Genomic DNA, 23,616 nt, shown 5'->3' on the forward strand with positions numbered 1-23,616 from the left:
AGAAAAAGGCTCCAGGCTGAAGGCTCAACAGCTTCGGTGATGACTGTTTAGCCATCTGTGGTTAGTGATAGTCTTCTTAGAAATGTCTAATGAAAGAAAAGCATCTGAATCTCACCCAATATGGTAATCAGCAGGAGAGAAGACATGTGGTGTAACTACCAACTTCATGTCTGTTATTAGCAACAAACACATAAAGACCATTTGTTTAAAGCTTTAGAAAGTAATGTTAAACTCTATTTAAATACTTAGAGAAGGTACAACCAAGAACAACACTGCTTTGTAATAGTAATTTGTTTAGTGGTGTTGCTTTTTCAGGGTCTTGGCTGATGTAAAATTAAACGGTTGTACATCGTTAACACTGTACGTGTTGAAGAGGCCCGGTCACTGTGTGTTTGGCCAACAGAGAGCCCAAGATTTATTTATTTACTTCACATTAGGGCGCCTGGGTAGCCCATCTGGTACAGCAGGCACCCATATATATATATATATATATATATATATATATATATATATATATATGGGTGCCTGCTGCCTGAGGAGTAAACCCCTTATATATATATATATATATATATATATATATATATATATATATATAAGGGGTTTACTCCTCGACGCAACGGCCGCAGGTTCGACTCCGCCCTCCGGACTTTTGCTGCATGTCATTCCACCTCTCTCTCCCATTTCATGTCTGAGCTGTCCTATATAAATAAAGGCCTAAAATGACACAAAGAAATCATAAGCCCAGTTAAAACATTGTGTAAGTACATAATAAAAAGTTATTTTAAGTTCTGTAGATCTATAAATGTAGAGACACAACAATTATTTTTGCAATTGTTTGGTCTATAAAATTTAAATAATATATATATTTATACAGACAAAAAAATAGACACGTTAAAAACAGCTCAACAAAAACTTTAAAGTACATTCAGTGTCAATTTATTTTGTGCAGCCAGAAAAATGAAAAATAGAAAAGGTAAAACAAAGGACATTCATACTGCTGAAGTGTAGCTTCTCATGCTTGCCCATTTACAGTACATGTTGATCAGATACAAAGTCTCTCTGATCCGGACATATTGACACAATATATTTACAAAAATAACAATAAAACTGCAGTCTCTTTAAACATGTTGACACATTCATAAAAATAAAGCTTTATGTGACACGTTTCCCGAAACTGATCCTATTTACAGTCAAAGATGGAGATGAGTCCTGTCGCCCTTACAGCTGAGATAAGAGTTGTGTTGCATGTTTGCGAGTATCAGATTATCTGAAGCATCAAAACTGAAAGTACTGTTTTTTTTTTGTTTTTAACATCTAAAAAGACATTTTCCGGTCTTTTAATAACTTTTCAAAAATGCATCCTTGAGTCACAATGATTAAAGATGTAAAATAAGTGCTCACTCGTAGCTCTTGGCTGATAGAATCCTTATTGATGTACAGTTGCATTTCCCTCTGACCACTGTATGTTTTAGTGCCAAAATGATTTTATTTAGAATAAGATATATTTAATAGAAATTCTTGGTTTAAAATCCCAGAATATGCAACCAAATAAAAGGGAAATTGAATGAAATGTAGAAGATTAAATCTGCCAACTATTACATGGCAGCTTTATTTGTAAAGGTGAAACATATTGATATCTTAACCATTTATTAAAACAAATCCAAATAATTAATCATTTGACAATAAAAAGTCAAAGGACACAATCACTGTCGGTTTTAACAGCTGTCGGCAGAGCAAAAAAGGCACAAATAAATATTGGGCATCAATCCCTCTATATTGGCACTGGCAAACTAATGGCCACATTGCAGGTAAAGTGTAGTTTTGCTACCAAACAATAAATTGCATCTCTCAATGTCCACCTTTCTACACCATATACCAAAAAGTGATAACCTTAAGTATCGACTACAAATAGAGACTAAAAAAAAAAAATCAACAGATGACAGCAGCATGATCGTGACTACACAACCCAAAACACAGAAGCACTAATTGATCAGAACCAGTCTCGACTTTCCCACCTTTCCCCAGCAGATGACCATAATGCATCTCTGTGTATGTGTGTGTGTGTGTGTGTGTGTGTGTGTGTGTATAAATACAGTATACTGTGTGTGTGCATCTGATCAGTGTTCAAATAAACAAAAAAAACACTCAGAAAACTCAATCCTCAGTGCAGGAACTCCACTTCACTTCATTCATCTTTCTAGCTCTTTGGTTTCCAAGCCTCTACAGTGCATCAGTTGCAGGCGTCTCTGGGACCTTCAGACTGGCTCTGCTCAGCCTCCCGCTCCATACCATTCAACTTATTTACTCCCATCACGTCTCCAGTCCAGCTGCTGCGTCCTCCCTCTCACCCAGCCAGGTTCTCTTCCTTACAGGCATCTGTGAAGAGGAAGAAGAAACATTTAGGACAAAACAGGGACACGATGCATGCAGACTGTAGCATAGACAGGATTACTGTTACTTTACTCAAATCGTGTCTGAATCCTTTCGTCCATTTTTATTATTAATAATCATGCATAACGTCACCGGTGGCTTGATAGCCACTCTGCGGCAGGATGTCTCCCAAGAAATATATACATTATCTTTTTGTACAAATCAATATTTCACGCCACTTTTAATGACTTAATTTTACAACACTACCCACTCCAGCTAGGATACAACCAGCAGCAATTAAGTCAATAAAAGTAGGAGTAAGCATGATTCTGACCACTAATCTGTACAACATGTACATAAATGGAGCCTCCTGTTTTCAAAAACAAGATTTATCACTTGTTTTGAAGCCCTTGACATTTTACTTTGTTTAGACCCTGTGAGAAATTACAGAAGACTCGTTACTTTAACAAAAATCGAGGTTGTGTTATGCACAGATATAAATGATATACATATTTCAATAAAGCCTGGCTTGAAAAACTTTCGAGGGTATCAAAACAAAACATGTCAATCAATCAAAGTAGAGCGTGCTACTGGCAAATAGAATTGCATCTACTAAAAGCCAAACGTAAATTGGCAGAAGGTATAATATGTAAAGCATGTGCATGGGACAGCTTATGCCTTCGCTTACATTTAGACCCAACATTTGTGATTCAAACCACTGTGGAAAACTTTGTTTGTTTCACAAAGCTAAATTACAACTGTACACCACAGGTTTTAAATACAGCACCAATCGACTCATCTTGTGTCATAAACAGAGTTTGGGTAACATGCATTCCCACCAGACTGACAGCTTTAGGGGGAAAAGTGGCAACAAACCAATTTCTAGCAGATGTCACTTAAAGACAGCCTGGTACAGCCTCTTCTGCAATTGTGCATTCAATACATGACATAAAGCCTGGTTTAATGGTGGGCTCAGTTCATGTTGTTAAACTCTGCTTTCATCCTCACATCCATCCCACTTCCATGTATCTCAATTTCATTCCTATTCCCAACAAATCACACCAGTTCTTTCTTTTCTCCCAATTAAGGTATTTGGTGCAAACTCAAATGTGTCCCACAAATACATACGTGTACAGATCAACGCACTACATTTTCCAATGATTCACTTTGAACATTCTTGGTGTGAACATGTTCTTAACCAGCTTGGTAGGATGGTAAAAATGCTTACTCCTTTGTGCTGCATGTGAAGGCAGCAGAGTGTCCTTTGATCTGTCCACCTATGAACTTCAAGTCCAGACACAATATACCAACGTGTAAATCTCTATTCACACTACGAAACTACTGTATAATGAAAAACAACTTCCCGACAGGTTTACAAAATAAATATATGCCAATGCACTGGTGAGAGCAGACATGGGATTTGTTTAACCAGCAGCAGTGAAGTCTCTCGTCTTAACAGAGAGGAAGTGTCTAATCCACACAACAGCATCCAGCAGGACAACCAGGACATCATGCACCGTGACTCCTAACTGCCAGTTACAGGCAAAAGCCAGGTAAGATTCAGATAACCGCGTTTCCTACCTGGGACAGAGTAAGAGGGTGGGGTGGGGTGGGGAAGAGGGCTCAGGGTCCGGGACAGAGGGGGAGTTGGGGCTAGCAATGCTGAGCATCTATACCTGCAGGGCTTAGCACCAGGGCCTGGAGGATGTCTGAGAGGGAGACGATGCCCTCGATGCTGGAGTGCTCGTCCACCACCACTAACCGATGCACCTGGCAGAACCACAAAACACACCATCACACATGCATGTCACATCAGCCCTGAAGTTACAGTATGTCTGCGAAGTTAAATGTACGTATGAATACATCTTTGAGTTTCCAAAATCTCACTTCTGCTTTGACTATTCTGTCCACAATGGTCTCCATGGTTTCCATCTTATGGCACTTCATGACCCCTTCGAAGTACTGGGAGCGATGTTTCAGAGCCTGCGTCACTGTAATGTCCAGGTTGTTGTAGGTCTTCTCAGCAGCCAAGTTCTGCACGCAAACATAAAAATGCATTGAAGAAAGAGAGACAATAAATCACAGCGGAGTTTAGCCTCTTATATTTGGTATTTTGTTTCTTTAAAAACCGAAATTGTCAAAACGTCAACTTACAATCACATCAAACTTGGAGTAAATATCCACAACTTTTCCTGTAACATGACATAAAAAGTAAGTTCATTTATTATCATTTTTATTATTATTATAATGCTTTGTCAACACTGATGTTTGAGATCTTACCCGACTCATCTACCACAGGGAGGGCAGACACTCGTCTCTCCACAAAAATGTTGAGTGCTTTGATGATGGGCGTGTACGGGTGGATGAAAGCGATGTCGTGGTACGTACCAATGCCCAGCTCCCCGAGAGTGTGCTTCATGAATGCTGGCTTTGGCATTTCACACATCTGGAGAACACAACAACAAACACAAACACAATGAGGCAGGGACATGTCGAGTCGGTTCACTCCCTCACTTCATTTCAGTAATGGCCTATTTTACCAATGTCCACATTGACCACTAGAAGGCAGCAGACAAATGAAAGTGAGGACAAGACCACAGAGTTCCCAGCAATAAGCAATCCTTATTATCCGTCATAGATTCAAATACTAATGGAAGCTAAACGCTCATTCACAGACAGACTGGCAGTGACTGTGTGAGACTCACAAAAAGCTGGAGGAACTTGAGGATCCTCTTGTGTGTGAGAATATAAAGTGCATTCCCTGTGACGGGGTCGATGACAGGCAGGCGGTGAATTTTGTTTTTGATGAGGGTGTACACGGCATCAAACAGGCTGCAACGCAACACACACAATGACCAGTTACAAGTAGCACGAACAAATCTGCCTACATACACACACGATGATTCATTATTCATAGTGAGACTACGTACCTTGCATCAGGCGATATGTTGACCAGAGGTTTAAATGTTGCCTGTAGGTAAACCTCTGCAGCAACAAATATTTAAAATGTTATTTAAATCTTTTTTTATATAACAGAAATACAATTTTACATTACGCATGATACAAAAACATGAGAGTAGGATCACGATGCTAACCTCTCCACGTCTCAAGCTTATGTTCCTCTAATTCATATATTTGCACCTGAAATACAAGAAATAGACATTTGTTTAAGGAAAAGACAAACGGAGAAATCCTTCTTGGACCAAGAAACAAATCCCATACAAAGATGACCTGTCAAGTGGACCTACCATTGGTGACTTATAGTATCTGTGTAGTATGATGATGAAATCTGTGATTGTCAGCATTCCTGCAATGAAATCAGAATCTATAAACAGCGTAGAGCGGCGTGCCTGCAGGCATTGTACGATTGGGTAAAAGAGACGCTTGCAAGGGGCGTGCTCCAAACAACACATTGCTGCCCCCCCTCGCTTTATCCTCACGCTGACTGTGCATTCATTATTCATCACAGGCTGACTTGCAATAAACTCTAAGCAGGGGGAAAAACAGCGGAACAACAAAGTCGATTCACCGCTGGTTTGGCTTTTGAAACTCTCCTACTAACAGAGGGTTTATTTTTTAGAGTCGGTTTTCTGTTAAATATTTTTTCCAACCTCTCTGAGGTCAATACAGAGAAGCCATTGCTGTGTTTAATGGTTTATGAGCGCTCCAATGACTTCTGTTCAATATAGCATCTTCCTCCACCAGACATGACCAGCAGCATTAATACACACAGCCTGTCCTCTGTTCAGTCAGCAATGGCACAGCAACAGAAAATATGAAATAAAAACGAGTCATTTTTCTAACAAAACTAACTAGCCTGCATACTTAAGTGCCATTACAGGGCTTAAGAAGCAAGTAAGAAGATTAAAGGCATCTGCAAAGTTAACATTTGTTTGCTAAGTCCTGTGTTTTCTTTATAGATGGTATTTAACTGAAAGCTTGGCAATTACAACAACAATGTGTAAAGAGTACGAAAGCTTTTTGCCTCATATGAATCAATTACATTCAAGTCTCAGTGTTAAATATTCCTCCCTTAGACCTGAACAGCATCAATTATCAGAGCAAGAAAACTATAAACTAGGAAAACAGTGTCACAGTCACTTTAATAGACCCGATATTCTTTGAAATACAATTGTAAACACTATAAAATAACTATTTTAGTGTGTGTTGAGAGCAAAAGCCATAAATATAATGCAAAATTGGGCAGGTGGGGGGGGGGGGGGGGGGGGGGGGGGGGGGGGGGGGGGTGGTCAACAACACACACAAAAATATGTTGACAATTTATGGTTTCTTACCCACAAAGCTTTGCTTCTCTGTATCCCATAGCGGAGCTGCTCGCACACCGTTAGCTACCAAGGCGAAGAACGCTTTCTTAACCTGTACGCAACAGTTCAAATGATAAAAATCCAATTAGATTATACACAATACTTATGTGATTATCTTTTCTGGAGCTGAAACGCTTCATCTATTAGTTGATCAAGACAAAATGAATCGGCAATAAATCGATCCATCAATTCAGTTGTTAAGTCAAGCAAAACATCAAATATTCACCGGTACAAGCCTCTTAAATATAAGGAAGTGTTGGTTGTGTGGGTTTTATAAATGACTTTAGGTTCAACACGTTTAGGTTTAGCACTGATGGTGGGACAAAACAAGACGTCACCTTGGACTCTATGAACTTGTGATTTGGCCATTTCGTAGACAAACAAGGTGACAAGATGACCAATTAAGGGTCCAATCGAAAACAATCCTTGGTTGCAGCCTTCATCATCTACATCACATTCTTAGGAGTAGCTTTTTTGGTGGTTTTAGTATTTCCGTTTCCTGAGGATACAGACTCCCAACTCTGGGCTTCAGTGGATTTAGTGGTTGCAGATCTACACATCAAAGAGACCTCCCAAGGATTACTGTTTAACAGATTTACTTTAATCAACCATTTCGTAGAAACTGCTCTGGGGCAAATACTCACGTTTAATTTACTGAACATTAACTTTTGCTGAATGTCTTTTTTGGGCTCTCAAGCAACTTTTATGTCATAAAAGGGTTTGTCTGCAGGCAAAAGAAACTATTTTGTCAAAATACTAACTTGGAGCGCTGTGTCGAACACCACCAGCTTGGAGCTTGTGGGGACAATGTCATAGCACTTGTGGGATTTCATGAAGCGCATGTAAATATCACTTTCAGGTTCAGCAGCTGTAAGAACAGGAAAAGCAGGATTAAAACCTTTTAGAGGAAGGAGAAATCTCACAGGGAATATATAACGACAGCCTGGAAACAAAACACTCTGAGAGCCTAAACAACCATTACAGGTCTGGTCCACTCACAGCCACTTTACTGCTCCATCTAACGGATAATTAAGATCTGCTTTAAGCACAAGCAGGCACAAAAACAGTGGAAAAACACAGACAGCTAATTACTGTAGGAATGTAGGAGGATGCAGTTTAAGATTACAGTATTGCTGTCACCACATGTTCACTGACCAATTGAAATCAAGTAAAAAAATAAAACTAAAACTGCGGCTCAAATGTAAAGTGTACATCGTGGTAAATTCAAATTGGATTAAAGGCCAGACAATTCTAACTACTGTGATTAAATACAGTTCTGTTGCACATCACGCCAGCATTCCACGTCTTCCTTTATCAAGACCGCGGTGGGAAATTCTCATTGAAACCAGATTAAAACCCCATTCATTTACAAAAAAACGTCGTCTGTGGTGGTAACAACCCGATAAAGTCCGTCGTCTGTAGAGCATATCCCATGTGTTACACAATTTAGCGGAGGAACCGTTGAAAATGATTCATCTGTAGCATGGCCTATTTTTTGGCTAGAAACAGCCAAATATCCCGATGTTACGGAGTCACGTTTACATTTGATCACTAATTGCGTTGACGTTCGTAAATATGAAAACATATCGCATTGGGTCACTTACCGTCATCATCTAGTTCAAGTTTCTCCAGCATGCCTTCGAATAAACCGTAGACCTAAGAGGAGGGAAAGGCAGAAGTGTGCAGTGAAGACCGAAGCAAATCCTCACAACAACACACGGCAGCGGCAGACAAAACTTTACTGTAAATTGTGAGTGAGCAGCAGGGTGAAGCGGCTTTTCCCCAGCGGCCTGAGCAGACGGGAGCACGCCGAGTGAGGTGTGCAAAGAAACACCAAAACAACCACACAAACAACAGCAAAAACGTCGCGCGCCACCGGCGTTTCACAGATTACATAGAGACTCTTCAGTTCTGCTAAATATACACAGATAACGTGACATAAACCGGTAACTATAGAGCTTCAACTTCAGTGGCACATTATTATTAGACTAGACACACCCCTTAAAACTCAGAGTGGAACAGTCCTGAGCCATTTGCTGCAGTAGGGGGGGGGGCAATGTCTACACGCTGCTCAAAAAGCCACTACACAGGCGCGCGAGGATGAATCACATCGCAATAAATCAGCGGAGTCCTTTGTTATGTACCGAACAACACTCACCACCGGAAAAGCCTTTCACATGTACAGCGTGGAGAAAAAGCAGGAAGCTCCGCGCGCTGTGGACACACCCCTCCATGCAGAGCAACCTGGGTGCTTCACCATATTAGGAAATCCCCTTACGTTGCTAAGCAGCAAGAAGCTGGGGATGCCTTGTCACATCCTCAAGAGTTAATTTCTGCTGACAAAACGAGCAACATGGCCGAGCTCTACAGAAACAATTCATTGGAGCCTCAGCACAGTGGCAGCAACATTAGAAAATGGCATGCAAATTGTACTATTTGCATCTTGCACAACATATGCAAGCTCCCGGCATGAAATATGCTGTGTCATGCTGAGAGATTTGAATACCAGTGTGCTTGTTGATACATGATTTCCTTTGGTCACTATATTTGCAAGTATATTCAACAACAAGCCACTGCAGCAGTAGATGAAGCAGATGCAGCATAAAGCCTGCATACCTGCTCTGGGATGCTAGACAGCACCCCAGTGTCACCCTGCAATGGTGACACAGCGCTTCTCTTGCCAAAAATCTACTCCTGCACCTTCATGAATCTTACCCTGCTGCATCACAGCGGGCACGCATCCACTTCTGGTATGACAGCAGACAACAGGGAAGCAGACATACCAAAAGCCATTCAATTAATAGGATTTGGCAAGAATTGAACTTTACAGCATCAGAAGATTATTTTGTCAGTGTCTCTTATGAATTAAGGAGAGGGCGACAAGCACTGACTTGTCATTTTTCAACCACAATCGTGAGTCCTTGGGTGTTAATATCAACAGTATACAATGATGGTGATGAAATATTGATTTACCCTCTCCGGCTAGAATCCACAATCACTCCCAGTAGACACGTTGAGACAGACCAGATAATTGATCACTAAATGGACACACTAGCTTTGGGAAATCTAGTATCACACCCTGACGGTGGTGAATCCTCAATAACGCCCATAATGAAAAGCCTTGTGAACAAACCCTGAACTAATACTTCTCATCTGTTTTTGCAGGAGCAGTCAATTGTGCACCCGCTCAGTCTGAAGTTTAATGCTGAACATCTAGCTTCAATGCAAAGCCAATTTTAATATTCTTAGAGCAAATATTGCTAACACAGCCCTGTTGACACACGGCATGCCCCAGTGTCACAGCTGAAATGAAAGAGGTGTGCATCATCCATGCTTTCTCTTGGAAACCACTGTCCAAGTCAAGCCTCATGACACTGAGTAAAGCAGCGCATGACTCATCAACAGACTGTTATGTTGCTACAAAGACAACCATGTTTATTAGTTTCAACGTGGGATAATCATAATGTTTTTTAGAATGCATGACTTAGTTCAACTGATACTAAAGTAGTGCAAAGATATAGCATTTAACTGCAAAGTCTGTCACATATTCAGACTTATTTTTTAGTATAAGTAATAAATATTTTACCTATTTTAGAAATTCAAATGCATATGCTATTTCTGAGCTCTAGGAAAATTCTGTAACTACTTATTAACTCATACCACCTTCTCTGAAATCTAGAAACCAAAGCGGTGGAACAATACACTAGTTTTGTACCTGTGATGTGAAATCTCTCTGCTCCATGTAAAAATCTTCAAACTAAATGTATGTTTACGTTGCTGACTGGTGAAAGAAGTTGCATACACCTAAATGTATTTGACTGAGTCATACCCACATGAGTTGGTTGTTTAGAGTTTACACGCAGAGACAGAACTTACCCCAGGCAAAGAAATAATATTAAGTATCGTTTTAAAACGAGTACATTTTTTGCAGTTGGACTCACTGGTTGCGAGGTAGCGTAAGATGTCACAGGGCTCAAGGAAGGGATCGGTGGTTTAGCAGAGGGAAGGCTGAGGCGTTGTCCTGTGTCCGGAGGTGTGGAGATCGAACGGGATCGATAGCTCGCCTCCAGGCGTTCGGGGCTGGGTCTGCTCGGCTGGGCCTCCTGGGTAAACAACGGTTGGCTGGACGCCTGGGTTGGCGTGGTGGGTGGTGTGGAGAGTCCAGAGGCTGCAGCAAGATAAAAAGGTCCACAACAGATGCCACAAATGAGCTCTTGTTTCTCTCAGTGTTAGTCCATCCTTCGTTTTCAGGGACAATGAAAAACGCCGTGCAGATTGACATCGCTGATAGGCTTAGTTGGCAAGACTGAGGTGCTACACTGGTAACTGCTGCAGATACCATCACTGCTGCCACATGCTATGACAGGGAAGGAGTGCATCTCTAATCCATCAGGGACTGAGGGTGCCCTAGGTACTAAGAAACAACACATCCCAGAGATAAAGTCTCAGCCCAGTCACTGACAGACGGGGATGCAAAAACAACCACTAGAGAGAGAGATGCAAAACAAAAGTAGTTTAATTTATATCAGCAGCATGTGTTAGCTTTAAAATGTGGGGCATTGAGGGGCTCCTCTTTTGTAAGGGGTTTGTTGCCTTATCTACACATTGTAAATGAAAAGTAAAAAAAGGGTAGTATATATATATATATAAAATATTGGTAACAGCAGTCTTGTCTTTACACAGCTCAGCCACAGGTTTTTGTGGTTTATATTTGTGTTCCAGGCTATTGGTGTTCATTGATAAACACTGACACCACTATTCTGTTGAAATTCACAAGAGTGAACCATGACATACAAACTGCTCTGTGGGGTAGGTTTGTACATATCAAATTATTGTAATTGCTTATTATGGTAAGGGATAGACTTACAAACAGTGGTCAACTTAAAGCTCATGTGTTACTGTCCAGTAGGCTAATACGGATCTCTGATAAATAAGTAATAAGTGGAAACAACCTTTTGTTTTCTTCATAATGGGTTGATTGTCTCGAGAGTAAAGCTAATTTCCTTGAGATAACATACAAAACAAACAAAACAATGGCTGTTCTTGGCTTTCGTACATTTCAAAAAAGGCTGTTACATTTCAGAGGCCCTTCAACTTCACACTCAACCTACACAGGTGTTTCCACTTATTTTGCATGATTAGACCTGAGCAGAAGTCTAATTAGCCAGAAGTGAAAACACCTGTGGGTGTGCAGAGCCTTTTATTACATTTGCTAGTACACACTCTCTCTTTTCATACTCCCTTTAAATGAAAGAGACTTTCTATCTCAGAGAGAGGTGGCTTGTGGGGGATCAGTGGCCAAAACTGAGAACTTGACATCTTTAGACTTATAGGGTGACAAATTGACGTCTTTGCATTAAAATGTGGATTGTGAAGGAAATTTAAAGGCTAAAAAGCCTATAAACAAATGTGAATAACAAAATGGAATATCACAACAAGATCAAAATAAAAATAAATACTGGAAATTAAAAATCATTGCTTCACCTATCCTTTTAAACGAATATTGGAATAGAACTATGAGGTTGCATGTATTTGTACACTTAGTTTTACAATTGTATTTTGATTATATAAAACAGCTTACTCAAGGCGATGATTATCCGTGTGGCATATTGCTCAATAACACTGCAGTGAATTGACAGCTGCTGACATCGGCATCACTCCGCTTTAATGAAAAATCCCTTGATGGCACTCCAAAGCTCTAATTTATATCAATAGATGCAATGGGAAGCGATAAATAATGGATCAATATTGGGAAAAAGAATCACAACGAATCATTTAGGTTGCCTTTTCCTGTTCCTGGCGTCCCTCCACAATAACTAGGCCGATTACAACATAAGCAGCCGCATTAAACTCCAGTGTAGCAGTCAGCTGTCTGTGACGCAGCCCTCACATGCTCTTTCATATCAGGCATCACAATCTTACGCAGGGTGACATGCGACACTCCCCCTGCACCGGTTCTACCGCGCTGACATATTTCTGAGTACAGACAATGAGTGATATGTTTGATGAGGACCAAATGCTTTCCATTACAAAGCCTTCTACCAGACTTCCAGTTGACTTTTATCACATCTACAAATCCAACACTGAAAGTCAGAAAAGCCAGTCTGTAAATGACACATGAGGACCAGAATCAATTTCATTATATCATTTGACTTGACTCAGTAATATATAACAAACCAAGATCATTATTAAGTAATTAAACACATGATTGAGAAATTAAGTACTTAGGATTGTCATTCAAAGGTTAACAACTTGTGTATACTAAAGTATCTATCTATCTATCTATCTATCTATCTATCTATCTATCTATCTAAATGAACCAGGACAGAAGTATCCATATTTGATCAGCATGGCACATTGGTCTTAACTAATTTCCTGTGACTTTTCTGCCTTCTAAATATACTGTTCAAAAAGAGAATTATAAAAAGTTACCAGATGTTTTTCCTAAATGAAGTCCTTTTTTCTTGGTCTGTCCAGGCACACTTCACACTATCTCTTGACATTTAGTTGGCGTGCACTAGCCCTCTTTGGCGTGCTTTACTTCCGCAGTGTAGCCTTCTTATTTTAGCCACGCTGTTGTGGCACATTCCAAAGGAGGAGATAACAGCAGGGATGGGAGCCCTCTCCTCGGTCTGGTTTATACAGGGCAGCTAGACACCACAGAGGAAATGGATGCCTTGCTATAAGTAGTCCAGTCCATCTAACTTTACACACATAAAAAAAACAGTACTACGCAGTACTTTTTAGATATTGTAATATTTTAGAGCCTAAAAGAACTAAGAACATACGGATAAGATGCACTTATGCAATGGACACGGCAGTCTACGCAGGGAGAACAACATTGATTTGTTAGGCTAATCTCTCCATAACCTTGTAATCAAAGTTAATTGCTATTTTCACATCTCTTTGTTATGAAACTATATGAATTAGGGATAATACAATTGGTTAAATGAATCAATAAGTTGACTCACAGAAAATAAATCTGTAGATACTTTGAGAATTGATTAACTTCCAGCTTCTCAATTGTGAGGGTTTTCTGTCTTATGTGATAGTAAACTGAATATTTTGGGGTTTGCATGAGATGTGTGGAGTGTTTTAAAGGTGTGGAGGCTGCCCGGGGAGTGGCAGATTAGCAGAACCTACTCACACTTGATTGTTATATTGAAATGTACAGCAAGCTATCATAACCTGTTAACATAACACCCATAAAAACAGATCCTCTCAACAGTGGGTGTCCCCTGAGTAGTCGACAGGGGGTTGTCAGTCAAGTGGGTCTACATTGACTCAGGGAGCAATGTGATCCTCATTGGTTGACATCAGAGCGGTAGCGAGGCTGCTACAGGCCCAATGGGTGCAACAGACTGATCTGGCCAGCCATGTAACACAATAAATCTCAACTGTGAATGGCTGTGTTTGTATGGGCCCACTAGTTGGAATTTGTGTGTAGATTGTGAAGCCATAGGTGATATTGTCAGGGACTCCAATTAGCAACAAGGGTTTTAACTAATTTGCTAGGTACACAATAATACAGCTCTCTGCAACAAAGGACGTGACTGTCCAGCACCTCATTAAAGGCAGCCTCACTATTACATAGGTGTGCAAACAGCATCATGGCAAAACAGCAGTCACAGTTCAAACAGACATACAGAATGTTGCTGAGACGCACACATTCTGAAATTTATCAGGCAGATGTCAGCAGTGACATAGCTGCACTTCCATAATGTAGAAGCTCTGGCTCAAAGGACTTATGGTTTACGCTCAGGTGTCACCACGTCGTATATTGCCTTTCCGATGAACTCTACATCTTATACAACCACATTTGGATGTACACCATTGTGACAGGACTCTGCTCTTCTCATCTACTTCACCGAGGTCAGACTGGCTCTAAATCAGGACCTGTAAAGTCTGTGATAAAGCACCACTTGAACGCCTCACAGGGTGTCCCAGTGCTTCACACATCAAGCATTATGAGCTTTAACATTTGACGATAGCTGCCTTAAAGGGGGATTTCTGTAGTTTTAAACCCGGACCCTATTTTCCCATGCATTTGTGTTTAAGGGACTAATGTGAACAAAATCTATGAATTTGGCCCAGTATTGAGCGGGAACACTGTACCCGGCAGCCCCAAACCAGGCAGCAATGTAATAATACTTGGCAATAGCGACCGTCAAAACGGTCAGATTGTTAAGTGTCTGACTACATTATGTGCGTTGTAAAATCTCACGTGGGACTTGTTGGAAGACAGCGGTATGGAAGGAGAGTGGGGAAAGAGGAGTGCTTGGTAGAGTTTGTTGTTTTGGAGAAGAGAAAGCTTTGGGTTGACCAAACTATTTTCAATTGCAAATTTCTGAATTGTGCCAACAGAATGTTGAGTCACACTTGACCTAGCTTCCATTGACATCACTTTTGGATACGAACAGGCTGAAGTTGTGCTACAGCTACAAATGGATCCAAACCCACTGGTCCAAACATTGCACCTTGCAGACCATTGGGTCTGCAGAAAGGTTTTAGTGGGGATGACTCCTGCGGGCCAAAGAAGTGAAGAAATCCAATACCAAACATTTTCCTAAAGAAAAAATGCTGTACCATATGTAGAGAGCTGCAGACAAAGCAGAAACAAGCTGCTATTAGCTACAGCTACTGTGTTGACCGGGCATCAGTAAGTAAGTTACACAGGAAAACATGGCAGGATGACAGCAACTTCACTTTACACAATGTGTTTTGCATCCATTTTCTGTCACTGTTCATGGTGGCCTGGTTCCTCTCAATAAACCCGAAGAATTATTATCAATGGAGATACAGTCTTAACTTAAAATGTTCTTTCAGCTAAACTGCTTCCTGTCAATGTAAACACTTTTCAAAATGGAGCAGCTATTCTGAAGAGACTCCCTAAGGATATGGGACAGAAATAATGACCTGGCACTGTATCAGATAGAGTGGCTATAAATTACTTCCCCATGATGACATGAGTACTTCAAAATAAAATTATATCAGTCACTGGTTTTACATTTAATTAAAGAAGACGTATTGATCCGGCACAATGCATAAAAGCATCATACAGTATTTTGCAAGGTGTACTGGAGCTAACCTCTTTCCTTAGGTCAGCCTCACACAGAGCTTTACCACTTTGGTCTGTGTCCTCCTGTCCCTTTGTGCGAATGTACTGCATGCATTTGTGAAACCCGAGACCAGATATAGATTATATGTATACTGTAAACTTAAAAACACATCTCTACAAAACAAAAAATAGATGCTCTCTCTTCATGACGTTTGCCAAAAGATGAATAACCTGAATGTTCAAACTTAAAAAAAATATTTATGCAGGACTACTGAAGTTTAAAATAAATTAATCTGAAATCTTTATTATATAATGACCTTACATTGTGTACTAGCATGTGGCACACTACATGAATATAGTTTGACTGTAAACATAAAATATTGGAACCCGAGAGGTTACCGGACTACTGGGAGAAGATGCAGGAAAATGGAGCACGTAAAGAGCACAGCACATTACCAGAAAGACATGCTGACTCGGACTGATGCCGCCCTCCTAGCCCATTTTGCTCCTTCCGTTTCTTGCTCCTCCTCAGGCTGCCAAACCTCTTCATGAAACGCAGTGGGTTGTGGGTTCAAAACTAAATTTGACAACAACAAACCATGTTTCCAGGATAGGGGTGCCGAGGTGGCTCAAAACTGTCTCAAGAAACCGTCACTCCATTTGATGATAAAAGTACAAAAAGAGGTCGAAAGGTATATCCAGCTGACGTCCACAGATCTAGAAAAAGATTTTGAAGCGGTTTAGTCTGTCTTAGAAGAGAAATGGTCCTTTTTTTTAAACTGATCACCTTCAATTTAAGGATAACGAATATGTAGAATAGTGTTCTGGATTATTCTGCAGGAAAGAAAATGATTGTGGCTACTCCATGAAGGAGAGCATTCCACTTTTCTCTGGAGCCAGCAGTGCTAGGTACAAACAGAAAATGACCACCGCAGCAAGTCACCAATATAGACTAAGCTTGCATCCAGGAAAAAAAAAATCCTCTTCAAGCAGCACAGAGCCCCCAAGAAGCAGTCTACTGTGTCAGCTATGTTTGATGGAAAAGGCACGGAGAATAAAAGCTCTAATTTCCACACAGCTTCAGTTGAGAAAAGTCTCTCTCGCAAGTAATGCAAAATTAAAAAGTGGGGAGCACCAGCCGTGTCAGTGCTGAAATTGTCAGGTGCAGCTGTGGGTGGCGTCTCTTTAATATAGCACGCATGTCAGCAGCCTGTAAAAGGAGGCCAGTCCGTGAAAGGTACACCAGTGATTGGCTCAGGCTGCACATCTCCCCGCCCACCCTCCACTGCCTCCCCTTTCCTAACAGAGGAAAAGTAAGCACCGGCACATCTGTCTCACTCTGTCTTCACACAATGTAACATACATTCAAGATCAGGTTGTGGTTTTAAGCCAGGAGTCCTGCAGCTCTGTCATTTGTACTGTCGGCTGTCTGTAACTTTTGGGGGCCTGACCTTTGAGACTGCTGAGGCCAGCCCCCGTCAGAGGACAGCAGGGGTACATCCTATGTTCTGTCAGCTGACCAAAAAGCCTCCATTCAATACCACCAGTCTCCCCTACCCGTAACAGATGGCCTACTCAGTATTCACTGCTCACATTAGCGACAGCATGTCCAGTACATATCTCAATTAACATGTTATGCAAGTGTTCCGCTCAGTGGGTCAATGGCTAATATGAGTGAGAGGTTGAAATATTAATGATGAAAACAGTCACCTCAACCTGTACTCACTGCGATAGTGTTTCCGGTATCATAATAAAGCTAGATCACTTCAGTTTGTATTGAAGGTTGCTAAGTTTCAGATCTATGAGGATTTCAAATACTGTCCATGGTGTATTTTGTTAAGCTCTTCCCTAGCTTAGATTCCACACTCAAAATAATTCTGTCCTTGTAAGGTGTGCGTTTCTGAATTTGGAAAGTCAAAACTGCCCAGTTCCTTTATTTACTGACAACATCCAGCAGAAAAAGAAAGAGTCAGAGTAAGAGGGGGGGGTTGCTCCTGAGAGTGTGGTCACTTCCAGATAAGGGTATGAAAGCACCACACTGAGAGACTGACAATGTCCAGGCGATGGGAAAACCATCACCTAAAAAAACGGTGAAAATGATACAAAATCAGATCTTCAGGAACACATGAATTAAAAAAAAAAAAACACTCTATGTTTACTAAATAAGCATTGGTAAAATACTGATTATAGTAATGTAGCTCTACAAAACTGAACCAACAACAAAGACAAGACCATGCCTTCAGCACACCCTTGTGGTGAAAGCAGGGTGCCCTCAAAAACATCCCACTAATGAAAACAGAAAAACTGTGGTGCCCACTCAGTCGCTGTATGATCCTCCTCTATAAGCATACTTTGTTGCTATTATGATTGGCTCCCGTTCATTTAAAGCCACATTATTAGTCAGAAGAGACTGAGAGGGTATAATGTTTCGAACCACATCACTCTAAACATCCTGAGCAGCTGGCACAAGAAAGCTGTAGTCATTGGTGTGTTTTTAGTTTGGTTGCTATCAATAACAATCTCCAGAGGAAACCAAGCATGCCAACTCTGGCCCTAATAGAGCTCTTCCATCAGCCAATGCCAAACTGACCCTGTGCGTAGGAACATGGTTGTATGTACGAGCCAAAAACATATGACTCATCTTTGTGCTGTTTAAGCTGCTTCCAGCAGGGCTGTTTTTGTTATGTAATAATCAGCCATCCAAATACATGGAAAAAAATAAGAGCAGCCTGTTAGGTCTGTTCTTCATAAAACAAGGCCTTGTTCTACCCAGCCCAGCCTCATTTCTACCTCTTAGCGCATACCAGTATTACCATTATGTCATTAATGAGTCTTTAATTTGGAGAATGCACTGTGGCTGGACTCCCAAATGTGGAATGCCAAACCAGAAACTTAATCTAATAAACTGGCTTTGAAATGCACCACTTAATTCTAGGATTTTGGAGCTAAAAAAACTCTTCTTTGATTCTGACAAGAAACATAGCCAACCATGTTGGCATGATGGGAATTGCAAAACAAAACAGTGGATTATTCTCTTTTGTTTACCATCTAGGCTTCTACTTCCTCATTGGCACAATGATGTGCAATCAGTGTAACTGAAAATGCTGCATGACATGTTTTTATGTCAGTTCTCTCACAAGCTGCAGAATATCTGAACTCCTGAACTCAATCCGATGGGCACAGGTTCCTGTATGTGGCTTTACGTCGTACATAGAGCAGAAGACCCACATAATCCTTGACATAACATAGTTTCACCTGTTGTCTTACTTCCTCTATAATTGTCTTCCTCCTTGACCCAGTCTTGCACAAAATAACATCAGTATTAATCTGCGCCATCACCAGAATAATGCTATATTTTTACATGTGCATAACTACCAAAATCCAGTTGTAGTACATTGGACATTAAAACAGTCAGAGTGGTCAACATGAATGGGCAGTCAGTACAATGTTAGCTTTTTGACTCACCTTTCCTGGTTCTGGAGAAGATTTTCATGCTTGCAGGTGTGGAGCTGGAGGAGGAGCGGAAGATACCACTGAAGCTTAGGCGGCGTGGGGACTTGGGTGGGGAGTCTTGATGAGAGAGAAAGGGGAAGATAGTTTTGGGGGAACCTGAGCTGGCCCTCAATTGCACCGGGGCAGACTGAGAACATAGAGGCAGAGAGGCGCTGGCCGGGCTCCTCGCAGACACTCCTTTGGTGGGGCTGGCTGAACGGGTGTGACGCCCTCCCTGAGAGACAAAAAAGAGGCCGTTGTTTTTTTTCTTGCACTTTTGTAAATGTATGGTTTATGCTAGTGTGTACCCAGTGGGATGAGAGACAGTGAGAAGCTGCAGAGCTATGCTGTCAAAACAAAATCGACGGCGGCTGATTGCACTTTTTGTGGTTGCTTGCTATTTTGGTTTATTCTTCTTTTTCACATATGCAACACTGTTTTGTTTAGTCAGCCACATTGTAATGGCTTTTCATAAAAAACGGAATGAGGATGTGAATACCGTGGGCAAAGTGAAAATGTTCTTTCATTATCCCTAAAATCACTGAAAAAAACAACAGTATTAATTCTGGACTTTCTTAATTTGAGCTGATGAGAAAACCATATTCACAATTTTGCAATTCACGCTGCATTCACAATGTTTAGCCACTGAAACTACCTTATAAACTGTGACACAAATCCAAATCTTTCTCCATTTCCCTCTAAGACATACTACTTTCACAGAGCATCATGTTTAATGGCCTCACCCGGAATACAGTCAGTAACAGCCCTATCAGGTTCTCTATCAGAAAAACAATACTTATCTTAGTTAAACATCAGTGCGCATTTTTTTCATTTGGACTTTTTGTGCTTATAAGTCTGTCTTTGCAAGGTTAATATCATGTTGACAGACTGAGCAATTCTTCTGTGCAGATACCAAACAGAACAGGAGACATGGCAGCCAATCTAATCTCCTCCCACCACTGACGGCTGTCTGCTCTGGATGTGCCAACAACAAAATCTTTAACCATTTGTGGGCTCTGATAGGAGTGGGCGAGAGTGTTATAATATGTAGCAATCTCTAGCTCGGAGGTTGTATTTACAGAAAACAATTAAACAAATTAAAGTGTAGTGTTTAGGTAAGATTATTGGTCGATGTGTTGCACCAACAAACAAGTCAAAAAGGAAGAATGCTTTTATTTGGTCTTCTTAAAAAGAGTTCAGAGTTGTATTTGCTTAGAGGCTGGCCCTACTCCATGCACACATTTCTGTTTGAACCAATCCTGTGACAAATCAGAGTGAGAGGGAGTACACACCCATCTTTTCTGTTTACCAAAAACTCTCACTCTGTCATTGTGCAAGAGCTTATTAAGGCGAGTGAAGAGCTATCAGGGTTTTGTCTGAATATACTGTAGATTAGCTGTATCAAAACAATAAAAAAACACAGGAGAATGCAGGTTTTTCATCAGCATTAGACAAATGTTGCTAAGATAAAACTGAAATTTGCACTCTGGTAGATTAAGATGTAGTGATCAAGGTTTGTATTAAAAACAATCAGAGCAGACAGAAAGAGGCTGCTCTCTTGTAAAAAAAATCAATTTCCTGTATGTGATACTGCTATGCCTGGACACAGTGGGCGTAATGTTACTGCAAGGCAGAGAGGGTTGGCAAAATATTTTGCTATCCCAAATCCATGTCTAAAAAGCCAAACAAGAGCCAAAGCGACAAGATAAAGCATGTGCTGTAAAAAAAATGCAAGCTTGAGAAAACAGACAATTGGCAAGTAAATCAAAAATCATGCCACAAAAATCAGGAAAATAATGTCTGTACCGTCTGAGCGCCCCTTTTCATTGAGCCACTTGTCTCCACTTGTGAGGAAGTAAGCGCACCTAAATCCTGCACATAAAGCAATGTCAAGGTTAAAGATAACTTCCTGTAAATACACAGCAGGATAACACAATTGGAAGTCATAACAGATAACACAAGCCACTACAAGTTTCACAAAATGGACATTTGGTCCTTCATCATAAATTTGAGTTAAAGTGAACATGTTTAAAATGCCAGAAATGTTTCGCCAATGCGGAAAAATTTGCAAGCAAATACAACATATAACCTTTCCCATACCAAGGCAGGGCTGGTTTTACATTCCATGCCAGCTCACTGCAGCAGAAATCCAGTTGATCCAACCTGTTCTAATGTCTTTCATGCAATTGTATCACTGTTTCCATCAGGTTGAGGTTGGGGAAGTTTATGTGGTGATGAAAAGCTCCAACATCCAGCTGTTAAACAGTTGTATTTAAAAGCTTACTTCCAATTGGGGAAGTGATTATCCCAATCTACAGCTGAACATGAATGAGTCAGGAAAACTCAAACGACACTTTTAGCTGCATTTTTGTTATGCCGTTTTCCAACAAAAGTACAAATAGACTAATCTTAAACATTGACCAAAATCTCGAACACCAAAGATAGTATCCCTTTTTCAGTTAAAGTTGGGAAATTGTTCTCACTATTCACTTCTGACTTTGCAAGAAATTATGGTTTGATTAAGGTGCAGTATGCTTTGTAGGCTTGTAAAGAAAAGAAAAACATCTCCAGACATTACTGCCCAGATTAATGAATACAGGGAATTTTGAATCAGGCCGGGCTACTGAAATGAAGTGACCATAATGAAAATATGACTTTGGAACATATGGTTCTTCTGAAATGTTTCCTTTGCTTGTTATTACTCGTGTTTCCTCACAATACTTACATGCATAGAACATAGACATATTCTGTAGAATAATACATAATAAAACCATTGTCATATATGAGCAGATTTGCTCAAATGGCTTTACATTACAGTGTTACTACAGGGCAAACTGATTAACAGGTTTAGGAAGAAAAATGTCTAACCTACATTTCTAATGGTGCAAACAGCCAACTGTTTCTAGCCAACGTCAGGTCCACTTAACATAGTCTTAGAAAATAAACGCCATGTATGTTGTGGCAGTTATGGGACTGATGAACTGAAAAGTCGTGATATAGAGACAGCTGTCAATCGTGCACGCTCTTCTACGTCGCGTGCGAGTTCACGCGGAGATGTAACAGAACAGCTCAAATGTGTTCCCGTCCTGATTTCATGTATAGTTAGCGAAAAAACAAGCCCAGTTGGATTTTTTTTTTTTAACAGTCACAGTAAGAAGCCACATTAGTTGATACTTCACCGACTCACTGGCATGTTAATCCGAAGATTTCTCTTCTTTTTTGGCATTTTCTTTGAGCTTTCCTTGCTGGACTCCATCACCGTGCTTCCCATTTTCTCCAAAGGGGCGAAATAAAACAAAAGTGCGCTAAATGACTACTGTGTCGCGAATGTAGACCACTAACAGCCGCCTCCACCTTCACTTCAGCTGCCGCCTCTTACTACGACAACAGTGTGGCGCTGCCTCTTCTACCAGGAAGTAGGCTCGGCAGTGAAAAGAGGCAGGGCACCGCAGAGCACGCATCTTCAGATGAGTTCCAATGCCGACTGTTTACAGGTGTTATGTCGCAGTCTGAACCCCCGAGAAATGTGTCCTCTGACGTGTTTACGGCTCGGTCACGCCAGACACAAAAGAAAACAGTAACATGGTCGCACAGTCCTATAACCTGACAGTTTCTTTTAAACTTGATGCAGGCTAATTTTATCACAAGCTAATTTTGTGAAGTGGGGCTGTAAATGTCCAATGTTTGCTTGTCATTTCTTAGTTCAAGGCATTTTACACACACACACACACACACACACACACACACAAACACAAACACAAACACACACAGACACACACAAAATCATTTCCTTGTACCGAGGGAACGTAAAAGACGTTTCTTAAGGGTAACTAATTTTGACACAACAGCATGTATAGATTTCCTTCACCAACAGATGTCAGTAGCCAACGACTCCGATTTTCACTGGTTGGATGCACACATGGGTTTGATGGACGAGAATGAAATACGATGTCAAACTAATTGGCTAAGTATGGCTCATATTATTAGCAGGGCTTATTATTAAAAAATATAATACTAATACAGGTTGAAAAGTGAAACCCGAAAAATCAACACACAATGCATAGCCAGAACCTTGAGGAACACCACAGTTTACCTATAGGAGGGAAGGAGGAGGAAGTATAGACAGTATTGTCACCAGTAGAACGATTCTTTTGAGTTGCTAGAGCTACATAGGCTGAACTAAGATTGTGATGGCTTTTGTCTGTGTGACTAGTGCAATATGTTTATCTAGAAACTCTGCATGCAGTGTTGTATTTTTGCAGTTGTTTTATAGGTCCCATGACATGGTGCTTTTAGCGTGCTTTTGTATAGGCCTTAGTGGCCCCTAATACCATATCTAAAGTCTCTCCCAAAATTCAGCCTTAGTGAAAA

At 40.7% G+C, this 23,616-nt stretch overlaps 1 protein-coding gene across 6 annotated transcripts; it reads right to left on the reverse strand.

Moving 5' to 3' along the window:
- Window positions 1–1,633: 1,633 nt before the first annotated feature.
- On the reverse strand, window positions 1,634–22,684 carry LOC117953747 (5'-AMP-activated protein kinase subunit gamma-2-like). 6 transcript variants are annotated; one of them, XR_004658676.1, is made up of 16 exons: window positions 22,433–22,684; window positions 21,052–21,117; window positions 19,219–19,480; window positions 10,637–10,863; window positions 8,300–8,351; window positions 7,457–7,563; window positions 6,666–6,747; window positions 5,619–5,677; window positions 5,466–5,511; window positions 5,301–5,355; window positions 5,076–5,202; window positions 4,651–4,816; window positions 4,525–4,562; window positions 4,258–4,404; window positions 3,952–4,140; window positions 1,634–2,376 (listed from the first exon to the last, which is right to left on the reverse strand). XR_004658676.1 is itself a non-coding variant. In XM_034887022.1 (16 exons), exons 1-16 carry the CDS (start codon window positions 22,514–22,516, stop codon window positions 2,345–2,347), a joined length of 1,644 nt encoding a protein of 547 aa, XP_034742913.1. In that variant the 5' UTR covers window positions 22,517–22,684; the 3' UTR covers window positions 1,635–2,344. The 6 variants fall into 6 exon arrangements, 5 of the variants coding, with proteins under 5 accessions (XP_034742913.1, XP_034742914.1, XP_034742915.1 ...); XM_034887022.1 differs by having other exon boundaries at window positions 1,635–2,376; window positions 4,047–4,140; XM_034887023.1 differs by lacking the exon at window positions 21,052–21,117 and having other exon boundaries at window positions 1,635–2,376; window positions 4,047–4,140; window positions 22,433–22,677.
- Window positions 22,685–23,616: the final 932 nt, after the last annotated feature.

This window comes from Etheostoma cragini, chromosome 12 (genome assembly GCF_013103735.1).
Source record: "Etheostoma cragini isolate CJK2018 chromosome 12, CSU_Ecrag_1.0, whole genome shotgun sequence".
Taxonomy (NCBI): Eukaryota; Metazoa; Chordata; class Actinopteri; order Perciformes; family Percidae; genus Etheostoma; species Etheostoma cragini.